We start from the raw sequence: 20,497 nt of genomic DNA on the forward strand, positions 1-20,497 counted from the left end.
CAGCATAGTCTTTTCAAAGTTTATTTGTATTTTTTAAAAATATTTATTTATTTATTTTTATTTATTTGGCTGTGCCGGGTCTTAGTTGAGGCATTTGGGATCTGTAGTTGTGACATGCAGACTCTTCTCAGTTGTGGCTTGCGAACTCTTTAGTTGCAGCATGTGGGATCTAGGTCCCTGGCGAGGGATTGAACCTGGGCCCCCTGTATTGGGAGCGCGGAGCCTTAGCCACTGGACCACCAGGGAAGTCCCCAGAGTTTATTTGTATTAATCACTATCTATTTTTAAATGTGCTGGGCATTTTGGCTTTGTGTTGTACCCCCAAACAGTTTGGATGGTGTTTCAGAGTTAAGTATAATCTGCTTTGGGATGCAATTTTTCGTATCGATATTTTAGTTCCTCTACTAGATTGTAATTTATTGAAAGACGTAGTTTTTTTTAAGAGTTTAGTTTTCTTTTTTTTTTAATTAATTATTTATTTTTGGCTGCATCGGGTCTCAGTTGGGGCACGCAGGATCTTTCATTGTGGCGTGCAGGCTTCTTTCTAGTTGTGGCCTGCGGGTTTTCCCTTCTCTAGTTGTGGCACACAGGCTCCAGGGCACGTGCGCTCTGTAGTTGTGGCGTGCAGTCTCCAGGGCACGTGGGCTCTGTAGTTTGTGGCACACAGGCTCTCTAGTTGAGGCGCACAAGCTCAGTAGTTGTGGCATGCGGGCTTAGTTGCCCCGCAGCATGTGAGATCTTAGTTCCCTGACCAAGGATCGAACCCGCATCCCCTGCATTACAGGGTGGATTCTTTACCACTGGACTGCCAGGGAAGTCCCTGAAGGACATAAGTTTTTTTTGCCTTCATCCCCTCTCCCTTTTTGGTAAATACTAACAAATGCTCGTTGAATTGAATGTGACTATTATAGTTGCTATATTAGTGGGTGTATTATTAACTATCAACTTAGAGTTATAAAATAGTTGCTATAGTATTAATTTTCAAGGTGGAGTCATTCTCTGTGCTAGCTCTCTTCACTTTTGTTAAATGATTATGCAATTAAAATGCATATATTTTTAATGTGTTCAGTTGCAGTATCATAGGCAACACTGTAGGTGCCCAGCTGTATGCCCCTAGCACCTACCTTTTCTGAGCCCACTAGACTGACTTGCAGCTTCTAGCATCAGAGCTCTTTGCCCGAGGGCTTTCTGTGGTTCCTGAGACCTATCTGCCCCTACATGGACATAATGGGGAATTAATGTCCCCCAGAAGCAGCCCTCAGCCAATGACTGGCAGAAGTTGATGCATAAATGCCCCAGCTCCCTTGCCCCTCGGCTAGGATATCTATAGGGTGTTTGAGTCTGTCTCCCAGAGTTCCCCAGCGGGGTTAAGGCGGGGCTGCCCACTGCAGAAGCTTGCTTGCTAATGCACCCTGCGTTGGCTCTCTTTCCTTACCTGCTTCACTTCTCCACACTACCATCAACATTTCCTGGGGTAACTGCAGACTAAAATCTAATCCTAGTCTTAGAGTTTCTAAGTGCAATCCAAACCAAAACAAGTATTCATGGGCCAACATTTACAATTGAACGATTTCTCATTTTGGTGATGTCCAATAGAAACACAATGCGAACCACATTCATAATTTAAAATTTTCGAATGTATTTTAAAAAGTGAGAGATGCTGTACACCTGAAACTAACACAGTATTATAAATCAACTATACTTTAATTTTAAAAAAATGAAAAGAAAGAGATGAAATGAGTCTTAATATAGTTTATTTAACTCAGTATATCCAAAATATGGTATTAATATACAGTCAGTGTAGAATATGTTAATGAGATATATATGTTTTTTGTCACTAAATCTCTGTCCACTTGGGGCTAGTTGCTACCATATTAAACAGTGAACAGTGGTGATCAGTTTCCAACCATTGTAACCTACATGTCAAAATTTAGAGACTTAGTAGCCTTTGAATGTATTGAACTGCTGTATGGTGGGTCACAGTTTCTAAGCAAAGTCTTACTTGCCTTCTCCTTTTCTTTTCTTTTTTAAAAAAATATTTAAATATTTATTTTGGCTGTGCCAGGTCTTAGTTGCGGCATGCGGACTTCTTAGTTGGGGCATGCATGCGGGATCTAGTTACCCGACCAGGGATCGAACCCGGGCCCCCTACATTGGGAGTGTGGAGTCTTACCCACTGGACCACCAGGGAAGTCCCTGTCCTTTTCCTTTTTAGGCTGAGTAAAATCTCTGTAAATATCTAGAGCGATGGGCATCTTGTTTAGTCTGTGTCCACGTATTTATGTTCTTTCAAGAATGAGCTTCTGGCGAAAATAACTCTAGACTTATCGCGTTGTACATGTTTGCATGCAAGATACAGACAAGATGCTTAGCATCTCTGTGTTTGTGTGTTTTCAGGCAGAGGGTACCAGACTTCAGCGAGAACTCCGAGGATATTTAGCAGCTATCAAAGGTAATGTGTATGAGTTGTTTACTGCATGTTACCAAGCACAGGTTGTTCTTGGAATTCAAGAGTGACAAGATTGAGTGTTAATTATACAGCCATTTGGCTTTCTGGCAGGATGGGTACTCGAGCACAGGTGTTCCGTTCCACCCACTCCCCAATTCCCATTGAAATGATAATCAGAATATACCAGGAACAAATGTGTCTGCCCTTATGCTGGAAACTAGGAATAAGCGCCTCCCACGTCCTACAGCTTTCTAGGAAGAGTTGTTAGATAGAGTGAGCTTGAGACCTTGCAGCTCATTTCATCCCAGGGGAGAGTATGTCCCAAGAGCTGGATGCTCACAGACTGACACACAAGCCTTCTAGCTGGAGGGGGCGAGGGATGGTAGCAGGGTTTAGCAGGAAGCATGGCCCTGGACTGCCTGTGACTTGTGGGGACCAGCTGCACCTGCAGCCCTGCCACTGTAGGGGGACAGAGAGGCTCTGGCGTTGGTTTCTAGTCTCAGGATATTCAAGGCAAAGAAATGAGGCTGGTGACGGAGGGCAGGGAGAGTGATCGGGGCGTGTGCTCCATCTCTGCCTGCCGTCCGCTGTCCAGCCCCCTGCGCTGAGTCAGACCCAAGTGCACCCACAGATGTGACGGATGATAAGGCAGATTTTGAGATGAGTGGGGAGAGACTGGATCGTCTGTCAATGAGTCTCGGGTAAACTGGCCAAACGCTCAGAAAAAAGTGAGACTCCCAGCCTCACTCTTTACTCCCTCCTCCTCAATTCCAAATACAGTGAAGATTTAAGTATGTATACAAAGAGATGCTCTCAAGTAGCAGAATAAAATACAGTAGACTTAGTCTCCAGCCTTGGGTGACACGGTCTTTACAAGGCTAACCCAAAAGGCAGAACCCGTAAAGGGAAAGTTTGAGAAATTTGACCTCATACGTATATAAAATGTTAAAAAAATTATTTTGACAACATATTTTAATGAAAGTGAACCAGGATATAAAGAGCTCAGTAAGTAAACTAAATGAAGATCAGTTGATCAAAAGAAAAACCGAGTAGAACATACATACGAAGAGGAAATTAACCAAAGAAGATCTGTAGATGGGTAATAAGTGTGAAAAATGCTTATCCTGAGTAATCAAAGAACATTAAATAAAATCAAAAGGAAGAAGCTGTTATTTTTCTTCCAAATGTTCAAAGACATTAAAAAAAAATCAACCAATAATACCTAGCATTGGCAGAGCTGTGTGGGAAATGGACCCCTTCTGTACATTGCTAGTTAGACAGCTTTCCTAGAGAGCGATTTGGCAAAGGTCTTTAAATGTGTATTTTTTTTTTTGGCGTGCCTTCTTTTTTTTTTATATTTATTTATTATTTATTTTTGGCTGCGTTGGGTCTTCATTGCTGCGCGTGGGCTTTCCCTAGTTGCGACAAGCAGGGGCTGCTCTTCGTTGCAGTGCCCGAGCTTCTCATTGCGGTGGCTTCTCTTGTTGCAGAGCACGGGCTCTAAGTGCGCGGGCTTCAGTAGCTGTGGCACACGGGCTCAGTAGTTGTGTCTCGTGGGCTCTAGAGCGCAGGCTCAGTAGTTGTGGCACACAGGCTTAGTTGCTCCGCGGCATGTAGGATTTTCCCGGACCAGTTCTCGAACCCATGTCCCCTGCGTTGAAAGGTGGACTCTTAACCACTGTGCCACCAGGGAAGTCCCTTGCATGCCTTTTGATACAGCAGTTTCATTTCCAAGAATTTATTCTTAACAGTTTCAATGTGTATGTATGAAATTGATTACAGAGGTATGGTTACATAATGAAATAATGAAAATCTTAATTAAAAATTAGTCATGATAATAAAAATTAGTGAAAGTAATTTTTAAACTAAAATGTATTTAAGCTTTGATATACCAGCCATATAATTTCAGTTCTCGTGACAGCTCTATGAGGCAGGTACTTTTATCATCTTCATTTTATAGGTAAGAAAAGCCAGGCACAGAGGGGTTAAGTAGCTTGTCTAGGGTCATGGGCTTATTAAACAACAGGGCTAAGATACATAGACTGGTCTGTGTGTCTCCTGAGGCCTTGCTATTTCCTTGTACTGCCGTTGAGCTATATGGCCATCACTGTTGCATTAGTTTCATAAATTAGAGTTCATCTGTACAATGGAGTAATGACAACTTACCTCTATTGCTTTTTAATGAGCACTTACTATGTGCTAGGCTGTGTACTAAGCATTTTAGGCATGTTATCTCTTTGTTACCATCCAATGCAGACTAAATGACATTAGCCTTATTTTGCCTTTGCAAAGAGGTAAACCTCAGAGAATTTAACTTCCACAATACAGTGAGCACATAATTCACTGCTCTAAAAAAATTAACCTCAAGTATTTATAACAGTTTGGTCAGAAAATAGAAGGCACTCTAGGTATTTCTTTCATTATTGATTCAAGATTTGAACACAAGAAGTCACATATTATTTTAAACACAGTATTTTCTCTTTGTTAGCTGATTAAAAAGAAGTGGATACATCTGTTGAATGAATGAGTGAATTAGATCTCTTTTCCAAGTCTATATATTTCGGTTTATTGTATTACCCTAGTATGGATAATGCTGTTTAAAAAGACTGACTTAATTCTTTTCCTTAACGTGGTCTAGAAGGATAATCCACTGAGTGAAGAGTTGGCTCCAGAGAGACACTGGGTGGAGCATCAAAGCAACTCTTCATCAGACTGTGCCCTGCATGCCACTTCTAATGGCCACGTCTCCATAGGAGGGAGGGAGGACCCTCTACCAGCTTTCCGCCACACATTTTGCTGACTGAGTGATGTTAACAAATGATATTCCATAAGAGAGATCTCTGTTTAGATTACTTTGGCTGAGGCTAGTTGGAATAATTTTTAAACAGGTTACTACAGAGTTTATCAGAGCCCTTAATATGCTAATACAACTAAGCTCCCATGGCCTATGGAGTAGGCAGCATTTTCCACTGATTTAACTGTAGAATGCCTTTTTCTTCTCAAAGTCTGACAAAGAATTAGCATTCCTTGGGGCAAATTTTGAGTTTTGGGAACACATTTAAAGACAAGGGTTTTGCATTAAGTCGATCATAATTTGCATTTTCAAAGCGCTTTCATGGCCCATTTTTGTGGTTTTCACAAGAAGAGCTCTAGCTAACTAATGGTACAGCTTAATACAGGCAGCATTACAGAGAAATGAGATCTCACCCAGCGGAGTGATGGGCCCTGGGTCTGATCCCAGAGGCAACTGTGGGAAAATCACCAAGCCTGTCAACTCCCTCATCTGTAAAGTGCTCCAGATGTTCCTCATCTGTAAAGCACTCCAGTTGCTCTCTGAAGTCCCCCCAAATCTCTACCCCTGGGATTCCATGAAATTGGATTCAATGAGCTCTACCCTTCGTCTTATTACCGCTGAATCTCTGGGTGGTATTCACTCCAGTAGGTCTTTATTATTTCTGCTGATGGCTTGGGCTTTGCAGGAGATCTGATGCTCGCATTCATTTTAGCAGCAACATTGCCTTGAGCCTCAGTTACAGGCCTGGTACTGTTCTAGGAGATGGAGATGCAGAGATGAACAAGACATAGTGTCTGCTCTCATGCAGCTAGCCGGAGAGAAAGCTGAATAAACAAGAAGGCCAGATATGCATAGTAATAAGTAGTTTAAGAGAAGTGTGCATTCTGGGCTATCACAACAGAGGAGAGACCCCCTCCACCTTAGCTGAGGGACGAGAGACCAGGTCAGGAATGGTCCTTTCAAGGAACTTACACTTGAATGGACCCAAGAAGGGGGCATACGTGGTCATCAGGTGATAAGATATGCCAGAGAAAGGGGTTGATGTTGGAAGGACTTTCCAGGTAGAAAAAGCACTGGGTTTTATTCTGTCAATGCGGAAGGGAGTCCTTACATTATTGTAGGTGAGGGAATGAGTCACATGATCAGATTAGCATTTTAGAAATAATTATTGTGATTGTGTGGAATCCAGGCTAGAGGGAATGAAACTGCTAGGAGACTTCTTAGAAGTCTAGGCTAATAGTTTAATAATAATTACAGCTAACATTTATTGAGCATGTATGTACCAGGCACTGACATAAGCTTTTTATGGCCTCATTTCATGTTATTCTTACTACAACACATGGCATGTACTGTAATTTATTGATAATGTACAGTTTAGAAAACTGAGGTCTAGGATGGTCCAAAATTTTGATGAGAGGGAAGTGGTTCCCATCCAGAATAATCATTCTTCTCTATATGATGTTTGAGACTTGTCTTACAGTTTTGGAAACCACTAATCTTTTAAGAAAATATTGGATATTAGATATTATTAAATATCACTTAGCATCTATTCTTCTTTAACGGTGCCCAATTACTTTGAAGGAAACTTGGGTTTTAGCTTTTTTTTTTTTTCTCGTATGCTTTGCCAGCAGAGTAAATTCTAAATCCCTAAACCCTCTGCCAATCTTTATGCCTTTTAAGAGCAAGGCTTGTGTCTTGTTCACCTGTGTATCCATCAGAGTACTTCCTATGGAGTGTTCTAGAAACAATTTTTTTGTCAAAATAGATTCTTTCCAAATTATCCACACCACTACTTATCCACACAGCAATTAGTAGTTACTTTTGTCTGCTAATAGAAATATTTACTGCAAACATTGAGCTTTTCGCCTCAGTGAGTAAGGTCTTACATAATTTTGTTTTAAACTTAACATTCACAGTTTCATTTTTAATTAATTAATTTATTTATTTTGGCTGTGTTGGGTCTTCATTGCTGTGCGTGGGCTTTCTCTAGTTGCGGCGAGCAGGGGCTACTCTTCGTTGTGGTGCACGGGCTTCTCATTGCGGTGGCTTCTCTTGTTGCGGAGCACGGGGTCTAGGCACACGGGTTTCAGTAGTTGTGACGTGTGGGCTCAGTAGTTGTGATGTGTGGGCTCAGTAGTTGTGGCACGTGGGCTCTAGAGCGCAGGCTCAGTAGTTGTGGTGCGTGGGCTTAGTTGCTCTGCGGCACGTGGGATCTTCCCGGACCAGGGATCAAACCCATGTCCCCTGCATTGGCAGGCGGATTCTTAACCACTGCGCCACCAGGGAAATCCAGCACAGTTTCATTTTGTACCACAAAGGTTTCGTCCTACAATGCCATATTCTTCTTTCTTTCTCTTAAGACATTAAGAACCTACCTAAACAGCTGTATATAATTTCCATCTGACTCAAGACAAAGATTTAAAAGAAAACTTCAGAAGCCTTTTGGCATCTGGATTATAGAATTCTAACTGGTGACTCACTTTTGGTATGAATTTGAAGGGTACATTTCTTAGGGAGGGGTAGACATGGACACTTGAAATAAATGTTCCTGCCATGTCATTGGTGACCACATGTACCATCACAAGACAGATTCTTCCTTGTTTGGATTCGAAATGCTAGGGGACGGATGCAGGTTTTTGCATTACTTTTTGCCTGTCTCCGCACTACAAGACGCTATTTCATCAGAGTCCCCAGAGAATTGAGTCATCACTGCTCTTTCCTACCTTAGCCTGCCGGGCTTCATCACGTGGTTGCCAAGTCATTTCAGCAGGTGTGGGTTGTACCCCTCATTGTAAGGGGTGTCCTTAACATGTTCAATGATGTGCTTTTCATGGAGAGAGGGTCACAGGATTTCACACTTCACATACCTTTCATGTGCAAAGACCAATATATATCTGCATCTTATAGGGGGAATAAAAAGGGGGATGGTCTATGCCTAAAGAGTGGAAAAGTATTATGAAATAGCAAATTAGATGTTGACTCTTTTTTTGTGTGGTGGGACTAGTATTTTATTTCATTTTTTAAAAATTGGTATTGATATATAGTTGATTTACAATGTGTTAGTTTCAGGGGGTACAGCAAAGTGATATATATATATAAATATATATACTTTATATATATAATATATATAAATATATACACATATACTTTTTTAGATTCTTTTCCATTATAGGTTATTATAAGATATTGGGTATAGTTCTCTGTGCTATACAGTAGGTCCTATTTTATATACAGTAGTGTGTGTATTTTAATCCCAAACTCCTAATTTATCCCTCCCCGACCCTTTTCCCCTTTGGTAACCATAAGTTTGTTTTCTATGTCTATAAGTCTATTTCTGTTTGGTAAATAAATTCATTGGTATCATTTTATAAGCGATATCATATGAAATTCTCTGTCTGACTTACTTCACTTAGTGTGATAATCTCTAAGTCCATCCATGTTGCTGCAAATGGTGTTATTTCATTCTTTTTTGTGGCTGAGTAATATTCCATTGTGTGACTCTTCGAGAATATACTTTGATCATTTCAGACATCTTCTTTTTATTTTTTATTTTATTTTGTAGAGCAGAGAAAGGTTTATTGCAAGGGCCAAGCAAGGAGAACAGGCAGCTTGTGCTCAAAAACCTCAAACTCCTCAGCCATCTTCTTTTATTTTGTCCTTTTCTCTCATTGTTGAACCCAGAACGGACTGTCTTAAATTCAGCAAGCATGTGGGTGAGTCTAGAGTGTTGCAGCTTTCAGTTTAACAAAAAACTTTCCCTCTTTGATTCACTGGCATTAAGTTTATGTGTCTTTTATTTTTAATGGCAGCACTATGGTTTTTCTCTCCTCTCCTTCTATCCAGCCCCTTTTCATATCCCCTAGTGACAAAGACCAGGACACCAACTCGGTCAGGTCTCACCTTCCAGCTGTGAGGGAGAGTCTGGTGCCAAAGAGGCGCTTCTCCAAGTCACCAGCCAAAGACTCCACCTTGTTCTGTCCCCAGCCCTGAGCTGTCTCCACGGCAATCCACACTTTACCCTCCATGTTTTGAAGGAGGGGCAGAGGGAGTCTGGAAAAGACTTTGTGATACTTTGTGTCACCATGTTGCACTGGGAAACTTTATATCTTTCCTATTATTAATAACCGTATTTTTGCAACATACCAAATTGTACCTTAATGAAAATTCTGAAAATACCCATAGACTTAAGAACGCTAAGGTTTCTGAGAGTTCTGACTTAAAACTGTATGTATAGCTTTTAGTAATGGAAAAAGAACAACTTCTTGTTTCTTTTGAAAAATTTTAGGCCACTTAAAGCCCTTTCAGTGATGCCTGAAAATCCTATAGATTTTGCTTCTATCTGCTTCCCCCGCCCCGCCCCGCAGACTGCTTTATTTCTAATATTTAAAGTCATTTGGCATTAATTGCTTTAGAACTCTTTAGTTTTATAGGTAAGTATTCTAGATGTCCCATACATTTACGGTTTCATGCCATTTAGCAAGTGACAGCACACATAATAGGACATATTATTATTGGTGTTTTTAGAGTAGAACACCTTGTTGATTTTTTCAAGACCCAGCATGTATCTTTATCCTAAAAATACAAGAAAATGCGCACTGTAGTCAGAATCAGGACTACAGGGGCAAATAGCAATTGTGCCTGCCCAGGTTTTCCTTAAACAATTAGCAAGTATTCAAGATTTTTCCTCTCACTTTGAAAAGTAGGGAAAGGAGGAAGAGACTCCTCACCCACCTCTCTCTAACAGGAGTTGTTTTTCTCCAATGCTAGGCATGCAAGAGGCTTCCATGAAGCTCACCGAGTCGCTGCATGAAGTCTATGAGCCCGACTGGTACGGGCGCGAAGACGTGAAAATGGTTGGCGAGGTAAGAGCTGGTCACAGCACGTGAGAGGCCCCGGGGTGGCTTCTGTGAGGTTCCCACCGTGTCCTGCTCACTCAGCCCATCCCCTGACCCCCTCTCACCACTTCATGGCCCTAATCATGAGGGGACACGGTGTACCCAGAAGGCACTGTGCAGTTCCACCATCCAGATCAACCCAAACTTGCAGTGAGGAGTGAACATGATAATAAAGCCACTTGGGTAGAAAGCTGTGGCTTAAAGATTGGTTTTCTTCAACATAAGAATAGCACTTTTCTGTCCCTTACTACACTTCTTAGCCCATTCCAGTAGGAGAACCGGCTCATGGCCTGATTTTATGTACTGCACCTTCTCCCCCGTCCCTCCTTGAAAGCAGGCACAGGATCTGGGAAGAGCATCCCTTTCACTTTACCACCAGATGGTCCATTCGCTGGTCTGCAGGGCCAAGGACAGGGCCTGCTAATAGGAATTTAACTAATGAAAGGCTTCGTCCTTAGACATGTCTTAGCACCTGAAATGCACCATCTAGCTCAGGGCTGTCTGGCTCTGGGAAGTGAGAAAGTGGTTATTGTTGCTTTGAAGAAGGCAGAATGGGATGTGACATCAGATGAGTTCTTTAATCTTCTTGGGCTTTAGTTTCCTCATCGGCGAAGTGAGAATAATAATTGTATCTCCTGGGGCTTCCCTGGTGGTACAGTGGTTGGGAGTCTGCCCGCCAATGCAGGGGACACGGGTTCAAGCCCTGGTCTGGGAAGATCCCACATGCCGTGGAGCAACTAGGCCCGTGAGCCACAACTACTGAGCCTGCGTGTCTGGAGCCTGTGCTCCGCAACAAGAGAGGCCACGATAGTGAGAGGCCCACGCACCGCGATGAAGAGTGGCCCCCACTTGCCGCAACTAGAGAAAGCCCTCGCACAGAAACGAAGACCCAACACAGCCAAAAATAAATACATAAATAAATAAATAAAAATTGTATAAAAAACCACACACTTGTTTTTAAAAATAATAATAATAATAATTGTATCTCCTAATAACACACTTAAAGTCTGTGTATTCACATCCTCGACCTAGTGCACAGTGTGTGTGATTATTACTGACCTTAGGAAGCCTGCTGTCAGGGGTTTTCTCATGTCCAAGTTCTTTGTTAAAACAAAGAACGGTCGGTCATCATGCCCGCTTCATGGGAGCTCGTTGCTTCTCATGAGGCACAGAAGACCTAAGAGATACGGCCGCCACAACTCAGGGAAGGGTCTGGTACATGACATGCTGATCATCTATGCAGCCTTTGGAAAGATGGGGTAACATCTTTCCTGGGCCTGCTCCACGAAAATTCTGACATCCCCACATTGATCACAAGTCATAATCTTGTTACGACTATGATAGAGACTGAGATCTGTTTATGAAGAAGGCTCTTTGTGAGCTCCGTTACCTCTTTTGAAAACTTTCAGTATGTGAATTAGGCAAAACTAGCCTCCACACACCATTTTCCAATGCAGTTTTGAGGAACTGCATCTTCTCACGTTTCTTAAATATAAAGACACTGTGTTTCAACAGCGTGTTGTTAAAGGCTTAACTCATTTTGTAAATTTCTGATTAGAGGTGTCTAATTAAAAATTCATTGTGAAAAGAAGAATTTTTAAGGGAATGCTAGAAACTTGTGCGAATGGCTTTTCAGACACCACGTTACAATTCTGTGTATGGCAAATGCCACTGTTGACCTTGATTCCTAAGGAAACAGCTGCCTGTCCTACCTTGATCCTCGTGGCTGCTAGGATTTTTGGAATCTTTTGGTGGTGAAGCACCTGACACTGCATGTTCAGGGGGTCTGCTCAGATCATAAGATAAGCCTCTTTGTATGGTGGATTTAAATTTTTTTGTTTGCATAAAATTCTTTTTTTTTTTTTAAATTAATTAATTAATTAATTAATTATTTGGTTGCGCCGGGTCTTAGATACAGCAGGCGGGCTCCTTAGTTGCGGCACATGGGCTCCTTAGTTGTGGCATGCGAACTCTTAGTCATGGCTTGCATGTGGGATCTAGTTCCCTGACCTGGGATCGAACCCGGGCCCCCTGCATTGGGAGCGTGGAGTCTTACCCACTGCCCCACCAGGGAAGTCCCTGTTTGCATAAAATTCTTAATAAGGATCTATGACAATTAGAATTAGGTTTTACCATGTGAAAAAGAGAGCAAATCAACCGTTAAAAAGTGGTTTTCAAGAAGGGAGAAGCTTCTCTCCCATAAACAACCTTGGAGGTTGGCAGCCCAGGTGCGGTATGGGGGACCCAAGAGCGTCAGGGACCTGTCTTTGCATCCCTGCTGCCGCCTCCACGTTCAAGATGACTCTCTGAGCTCTGGTATCAGCTCTCATTTCTGTCTTCCAGTCAGCAAGAAGGAGGAAGCGTGGAGGACAAGCCTCCTTTTAGGGCCACTTCCTGAATGTCCATCCCATTGGCAGAATTTAGTCTCATGGCTACACTTGGCTGCAGTGGAGGCTGGGAAGTATGGTCTGTATCCTAGGCAGCCGTGTGCCCGGCTAAAACTGGACGTTCTATTGCTAAGAAAAAAGAAAGGGTAGACGTTGTCAGGAGATGCCAAATGTAGTAATGGGAGGAATATGGAATGATATTCTTGCGCACTTACTACGTGCCTGGGATTCTGTGAAGCAAGTTTATGTGGTCAACTCACATACTTGGAGAAATTGAAACTCAGGAACGTTCAGTTTTCCAAAGTCACACAGCTGGGATATGAACCCTGTTCTGGTGAGGCAGCCTGGTGTCATCGACAGATCATGGGCTTCAAATTCAAGGGTTGAAACCAGAGTCTGTCATATACCAGCTGCATGACCTTAGCCAAATTATGTAACATCTCTGGACTTCAGCTTCATCTTCTGTATAATGGCAAAAGTAAGACTTTCTTCATAAGGCTATTGCGAGAATTAAATCACACACACACACATACACACAGAGACACATACAGCTTTTAACCCAATGCCTTGACAGTAATAGAAGTAACAATAATAATAATATCTAATACTCATTGTGTTTATCATAATTGATATTCCATAAATGGTAGGGCCCTTCCCAGTATGACTAAATTTTCTGCTCTCCATGTGGAGGCTTCAGCAATGGTTTGTTGTTTGTCTGGAGTGGTTTCTAATTTCATGGATTGCTTCAGAAGCAAACTGTCTTGGTGGAATTCTTCACAGACTCCTAGCCCCAAAGTCCATTTATAGGAGTCTGGGGACCTTTTGAAGTTTCTACATTCTTTAGTAATTCAGAATCAGAAACACATTTTTAAATGAGCTGAGCCCTTAGGTAGCCTATATTATAAATTAGAACTGGTAGCCAAATTACTGTATTTTTAAATAATCCACACTTTTCTAGCATTTACTAGCCAGGGAAGTAGAACTTATTTAATTTTATAGTTTCAGGTTTTTTAGAAGTTGGTGAAAGTTATCCAATTAAAATAATTCTGCAGTTGTCTCTTTCTCTTTTTCTTTCAGAAATGTGATGTGCTGTGGGAAGACTTCCATCAAAAACTAGTGGATGGGTCCTTGCTGACACTGGACACCTATCTGGGCCAGTTTCCTGACATAAAGGTATTTTATTCTGTGTCTATAAAGGGAAGAATTGAATGGTCCCATGTTCTTATTAAAACATGGGCAAGAGATAAGCGGAATTAAAAGTCCTCAAGCTGACATCAAAGACAGTTGGTAACTTTTCATTTATTTAAGCATGAGATTTTTATCCTGTTCCTAACAGTTTAAAATGAAATATAGTTCCAGAAATCACATTTCCCCCTTTAATGAACTGCTTCAGCTTTTATTTCTCTATGGAAGTCTTTTTAATCCTATAAAATCATAAATCAGATATACCAAAAAATTCCAGTCTTCTCTATGTTCAGACCTTTTGGTTATATGGCATTTGGCAAGAATTGCCATTAGAATAAACAAAGGTCGTGAGGAAGGGAGAAACTTCATTGCATATGTGAGAGCAAAATCTGATCTTTTCCTTACTGTTTATTTTGCATATGTTCATAGTACACCTGCATATTTTTTCTCTCCTTGAAATTTTCAGGTTCACATTGAATTCTTAAGATGTAAGCATTTCAAATACATTTGCATCTGGATCTAAAAATATCTTGTCTAAAACATTTGTCTTATTTGACACTTGGATTCATTGAAAGGAAAATATACAAGTGAAGGATTGAATATCACAGATTTGAAATTGACTCTTAAGGTATAGATGGTCTTTAAACCATCAGGGCTGTATATAGCAAATGGTAGCGTTAATAGATCTGCTCCCTAGTTGTTCTCCCAGCTCAAAGAGGACTGCTAGGTAAGACAGCCATGTGCTGCCCTTCCTGTAGAGCAAGGAGGCCATGAACCAGTGTCCATGGGCATTTTCAGTATCTTACTAGGTGATCTCTGATGTGAAGTTCCATTTTTACCTGGCCTTCTTTATAGCCATTGCCAAACACCAGGAAACTATCCGCAATAATGTGCACCGCCCTTGGCCATGAAACATAGTGAAGCTTCTTGGCCAAAACTATACTCCTATCAATGACGTTAGTTTCCTCAGTCCCACACAGAATGCCTAACGCTAGATGGCCAACACCTGAAGTGTGTTTTGGGACACCAGAGGCACCAGACAAAAACCTAAGTGGATCAGACTGGACACATTAGCCTTGTTGGCAAAATGTCCCTGAGAAAAAATCCAAACGACGGATTCTAGGTGATGTTATCATAATAGGCCGCAGAATGCTTTACCGAATCATTGTATAGCTACATCTTAATTTGGAAACGTATTAAGTCAGTTTTAAAAATTTTCTAAGAAATTAAACAATTTTTTTAAAAATTAAAATTCTGTACACAGGGAATGTGTTTTGAGATATCTTCAGATAATTTGATAGGCATTGACATTTTGTCTTGGAATTTGCAGCATTTGTGGAGCAAACAGTCTCAGAATTATTATCACGCTTTAGAATACTGTTTATTGCGTGGTAATTCAGTCTCCATAAAAATCAATTCCTAATAAATTAGGTGAAAGAAAAGTTTGCCTTCCTACTTGAAAATTTCAAAGAACCTCGCAACTTGTCTAAATTATTCATATAATATTTGATAGTACAACTTAGATAAGCAAATAAAGGCTGTGATTGACTACAGGAGAATACATTTGAAAAGTTGAGCTTTAGGAACAAAAACTTAGTATCATCAAAAATGTGTGAAGGATCTGTTTGTTATTTGTTATGATACTGCCCAGCAGTAGCTATTTGGAAATTGACCGTTCTCTCTAGGAGCGTAACATTTCAGAAGACATACAGAAGTACCTTTGTTGAAACAGAGAGAGATTAAAATAAACTCATGATGGATTATGTTGGTTAGTCTTTTCAGTTTGTTGAAACACTCAGTGGAACTTTTATTCTGTTTTTTTAAAATTAATTAATTAATTAATTAAATTTTGGCTACGTTGGGTCTGCGTTGCCGAGTGCGGGCTTCTCATTGCAGTGGCTTCTCTTTGTTGCGGAGCACAGGCTCTAGGCACACGGGCTTCAGTAGTTGTGGCACGTGGGCTTAGTAGTTGTGGTACACGGGCTTAGTTGCTCCATGGCATATGGGATCTTCCCAGGCCAGGGCTCGAACCCGTGTCCCCTGCATTGGCAGGCGGATTCTTAACCATTGCGCCACCAGGGAAGTCCTTTTATTCTGTTTAAGCAGTTCTTTTCCTGTGGTCCATGGTGTCCATGGTTGAGGTCACACACAAAGATGATCCTCCAGTTACTGAAACATCTTACATGAGAGATTTGGAATCATGTTGTCTAGCTGGATTCCCTGAAGATAAATGGTTTTACCTGCATCATGGAAAGAGCCTACATAATCTCTCTCTCTATTTCTCTGAAGTCACATTTAGAATATTAGAGCATCCACATAGGGTTTCAACCAAGATAGACAATTGTGAAACCATTTCATATGGTGAACAGTGAAGGAAATAGCTGTGTTTAACTTGGAAAGGAAACAATTTGGGGTTGGAGAGCAGTTGGGATAGCTGTTTCTAATAGTCGAAAGACTTTTCTTCTGTGAACATACACAGATGTTGTGCCTTTTACTCAATGGACGGAAGTTAGATGTGGATACAGACTCTGTCGCTTCATAAAGTGAGTGCTGAGAGATTATGTAATGAATGGGTTATTGATGAAAAGGAGGATTATGATTAAAAATACAGTGGAGCATTTTCAAAGCCTGGTACACAGTTGACTTCCTTGGCTCATTAACATCAACAGGGTGTGCATGGTTAGGCAAATTTCCAAATATTTACTGCAGCCCATCAGCAAGGGCTATGCAGTACCATTCATGAGGGGATGGTGTTTGACTTTTCCAACTGTGATTGGCAGGGCACCTGGTGTTACAGTTTTTGTTGTGCAGCCCTGACACCTAAAATCAATGTTAAAATAAGAGCCAGTTTGTCCCCAACCTACACAGGCTTACAGCTGTTAGCAGTTATTGTAAAATGAAGTTTAGATTTTATCTTGGCAGCTGTGCATGAGCCATTAAGCATATATTTACAGCAGTGGGCCAAAATGAATTCCAAATTGGGGTTATTGTTGAAATTTTTAAAAAATTTAGTAAATTATTTTCTTTACTGCATACGGTCAGTGCATAGTGGGGAATCTGAAGAACTTTTAATTAAACCATTTAATGGAGACTTCCCTTGTGGTCCAGTGGTAAAGAATCCACCTTCCAGTGCAGGGAACACAAGTTCAATCCCTGCTCAGGGAACTAAGATCCCACAGCTCCAGAGCCCACATGGCCTGGAGCCCCAGCACCACAACTAGAGAGAGAAAACCCACACGCCACAACTAGAGAGAAGCCCAAGCTCTGCAACTAAGACCCGACACAGCCAAAAATAATAAAAATAAATAAATAAATAAAATAAGTAAATACTTAAAAAGCCATTTAATTAAACTATTTACGATTAAGCTAGTAAATTTATTTAATAAAATTTACTATTGGATGATTAAATAAGAATTGTATCATTTTCCATGTGAAAGCTATAGTGTATTAACTCTACCCTTTCTTAGGAGATGTGGTTCTTTTTTCAGGTTTCCCAAATATCAGATAGGTAAGGCAATAAGGTTGATATGTTTTGCCAACACAAAAATATATGCGTCAAAATGAGTGATGGCCTTCAAAATGTCACTTCTACCATGGTAAGCTGTACTCTGTAATTGACTTGTCAGTTACACAAGAAAATGACTCACATTATTTACTTCACTTCTTGTTTTTGAACAAAAAATAAGATGATCCAGTGCCCTGTTCCCAGGCTTGGAAGGAACTGAATTTTGGCTCTTTTCGAAAATCAGGTTTATCTTCAAAGCATCAAGATTTGCTTTTTTGGAAGATACTAAAGGACAACCTCCCCACCCCCGACCCAGTCCACAAAGCAGAGCTTTGTAAAAGTTTCCACAGAGTTACACAAGGCCACTACCTCAAGGGGCAGTGCTCCTTGGAAGGTAACAGATGTCTGCTGAAAGTAATGAGCTTTGTAACCTTGTTAGCACCCTTCTCTCTACTCTGCCTGGTCTAATTCATCGCATATTTTGAGTGAACGTGGTACGCCAGCCATCCTTCCACTGACACCACTCGGAAGTGGTCGGTGCAGAGGGTAAAGTGAAAGGGGTTGGAAGCAGCTAAATGAGAGTAACTGCCCCGCCCCACCTGTCATCACCCATGAAGGGGGTGTATAGAGGAGTAGCACAGAGTGACAGATGGTAGCTGGATGACAGAGTCTGTCAGAGACACCTGGGCACTGCTAGAAAGAGTACTGACCAAGCATCAGGGGCAGGGACTGAGTGAGACAAGTGAGGGCACGAGGGTTCAAAATACAAGGAGGCACCTACGTGGACGGCTGACCCTCCACTAACATTGCCCTAAGAGTGAGAGCGTCCTTAAATGCTGCGCCCTAGGCGTCTCACTGGAGTCACCCTACTCTTGGCACTGGTCCCGGGGCTGATACCTAATTCATCTTTCGCCACAGACTTTCTGAGTAATTCTGGACAAGTTAGAGGTTAATCTCATGCAACTTCAAATTCCCTACCTGTAAAATCCCTGAAACACCCATACTGGGCATTGCTGTGAGGATCCAGAGGACTATGTTTTGTAAACCATAAACATTTATATTATTGTTGTTTTTCTTCTTCCTACCATATGAAACTTAAAGTTTTCTAAGGATCCTCTTCTGCAGTTCTCAGTATTAGACTAGCTGGGCACAACTAGACCACTGGGGGTTTTTTTAAACAGGAAGATGCCTGGACTTAGCCTCAGACTAACTAAATCAGAATCTCTTAGTCTGGGGCTCAGGAATCAGTATATTTTACACTACTTGCTTATTAGTTGATCCTCTTTAACTTAATTTTTAGTGATTGCCCTACAGTTTGCGATGTACATCTTTAACTTATCATGTCTAACTTCAAATAACGTTGTAGCACTTTATGTACAGTCTAAGAACCTTACAGCAGTATATTTCCAGCTCCTCCCTCCCTTCCCTTGTGCTATTATTGTCGTATATTTTCCCTATACATAGGTTATAAAGCCCACGATCTATTGTTTCTGCTTTTCCCTAGTTCAGTGACCTTTTCAAGCAATTAAAAGTAAAAAAACCAAAATCTTGTCTACTTACCTTAATTTTTACCAGTTCTGGTACTCATTTCTTTGTACAGCTCCTGTTGGTATTAAAATTCTTATATGGCAATGAGTTCCCCCAGCTTTTGTTTGTCTTTTAAAAAACGTGTATATCACCTTTACTTTTGGAAGGTATTTTCGCTGGGAATAGAATTCTAAAAATCTGTCTTGATTTTTTTATTTTTCAGTGCTTAAGAGATGCTACTGCATTGTATTCTGGCTTGCACAGTTTCTGAAGACTAGTCTTCTGCAATTCTTACCTTTGTACTTATTTTTTTTCTTTATTCTTGATTTTAAGCGGCTTGGTTTTGGTGTAGCTGTCTGTGTCTTGTTTGGTATTTATCCCTCTTGGGATTCTATGAATTTCTTGGATGTGTACTTTGGTGTCTTCCTTATTTTATAAAATTCTCAGCCATTATCACTTCAAATATTTCTTCTGCCTCTCCCTCTCATCTCTTTGAGACTCCAGTTACACGATGTTAGACTGTTTGATATTTGATATTGTATTATAGGTCTTGTATGCTTGATTCTGTTTTTTTTTTTAAACTTTTGCTCACTTTGTGGGGGTTTTTTTAGTGATCTTTTAAAATTAATTAATTAATTTTTATTTTTGGCTTCACTGGGTCTTCATTGCTGGGTGTGGGCTTTCTCTAGTTGCGGCGAGCAGGGGCTACTCTTCATTGCGGTGCGTGGGCTTCTCATTGCGGTCGCTTCTCTTGTTGTGGAGCACGGGCTCTAGGCGTGCAGGCTTCAGTAGTTGTGGCACGCAGCATCAGTAGTTGTGGCTCGCGGGCTCTGGAGCGCAGGCTCAGTAGTTGTGACGCACGGGCTTAGTTGCTCCATGGCATGTGGGACCCTCCCGGACCAGGGCTCGAACCCGTGTCCCCTGCATTGGCAGGCGGATTCTTAACCACTGTGCCACCAGGGAAGTCCCTCTCTGTGTTTTAATGAGAAAATTTTCTCTTCATTTCATTTGTCTTGAACTGTACTGTTTCTTTCCTCAGCTGTTTTAAGTCTAATGAAGAAATTTCTCCTCTCTGATAAATTTTATCATTTCCATTTGATTTCCATTTAGCTAAATTTCCATGTATCTGTTGAAATTCCCTATCTGTTTATGTATTTTGTCTACCTTTTCCAACTAGATACCTTAACATATTAGTCACAGTTGTTTTAAAATTACTGACTGGGGACTTCCCTGGCGGTCCAGTGGTTAAGACTCTGTACTTCCACTGCAGGGGGCACAGGTTCAATCCCTGGTCAGGGAACTAAGATCCCGCATGCTGCATGGGTGCAGCCCCCCCAAAAAAATTACTGACTAATAGTTCCAACATTTGGGTCATGTCTGAGTCTGTTTCTGTTGCTTGCTCTGTCTTTTCTCATGGGCCGTTTTTCTTTTTTTAATGTGTGTGTTTCAAAATTTTTAATTGAATGCCATATATCGTGTATAGAATAGTGAAGACTGGAGTAATATTTATGCCTGGAAATGGGCATGCCTTTTTGTCAAGCCAGTAGTGTGAGAGTTCAAATTAATCTGCTTGCAGCTTGAGCTGGATTTGTGTTTTGTTGCTGCTATTGTTACTTTCAGCGCACTGTCGCTTTCAAATTCCTCTAGAATTGGGCTGCTAATACCTTGCACGTATAGTCTAACATCTATAAAATTTTCAGACTCTTGGGTTGAAGTCTAGTTTTTGCCTCTACTTTGACCCACATTGGTTGGGCC

At 41.1% G+C, this 20,497-nt stretch overlaps 1 protein-coding gene across 3 annotated transcripts in view; it reads left to right on the forward strand.

Moving 5' to 3' along the window:
- The window catches only part of AMPH (amphiphysin), a 180,426-nt gene that overhangs the window by 94,195 nt on the left and 65,734 nt on the right, over positions 1 to 20,497 (forward strand). For all 3 annotated transcript variants that reach the window (XM_068549884.1, XM_068549886.1, XM_068549885.1), the window contains exons 3-5: positions 2,402 to 2,452; positions 10,011 to 10,105; positions 13,603 to 13,698. In XM_068549884.1, the coding sequence (XP_068405985.1) occupies positions 2,402 to 2,452; positions 10,011 to 10,105; positions 13,603 to 13,698 (242 nt within the window). The remainder of the gene's footprint in view (positions 1 to 2,401; positions 2,453 to 10,010; positions 10,106 to 13,602; positions 13,699 to 20,497) is intronic.

Source organism: Eschrichtius robustus, chromosome 8, assembly GCF_028021215.1.
Source record: "Eschrichtius robustus isolate mEscRob2 chromosome 8, mEscRob2.pri, whole genome shotgun sequence".
Classification (NCBI taxonomy): Eukaryota; Metazoa; Chordata; class Mammalia; order Artiodactyla; family Eschrichtiidae; genus Eschrichtius; species Eschrichtius robustus.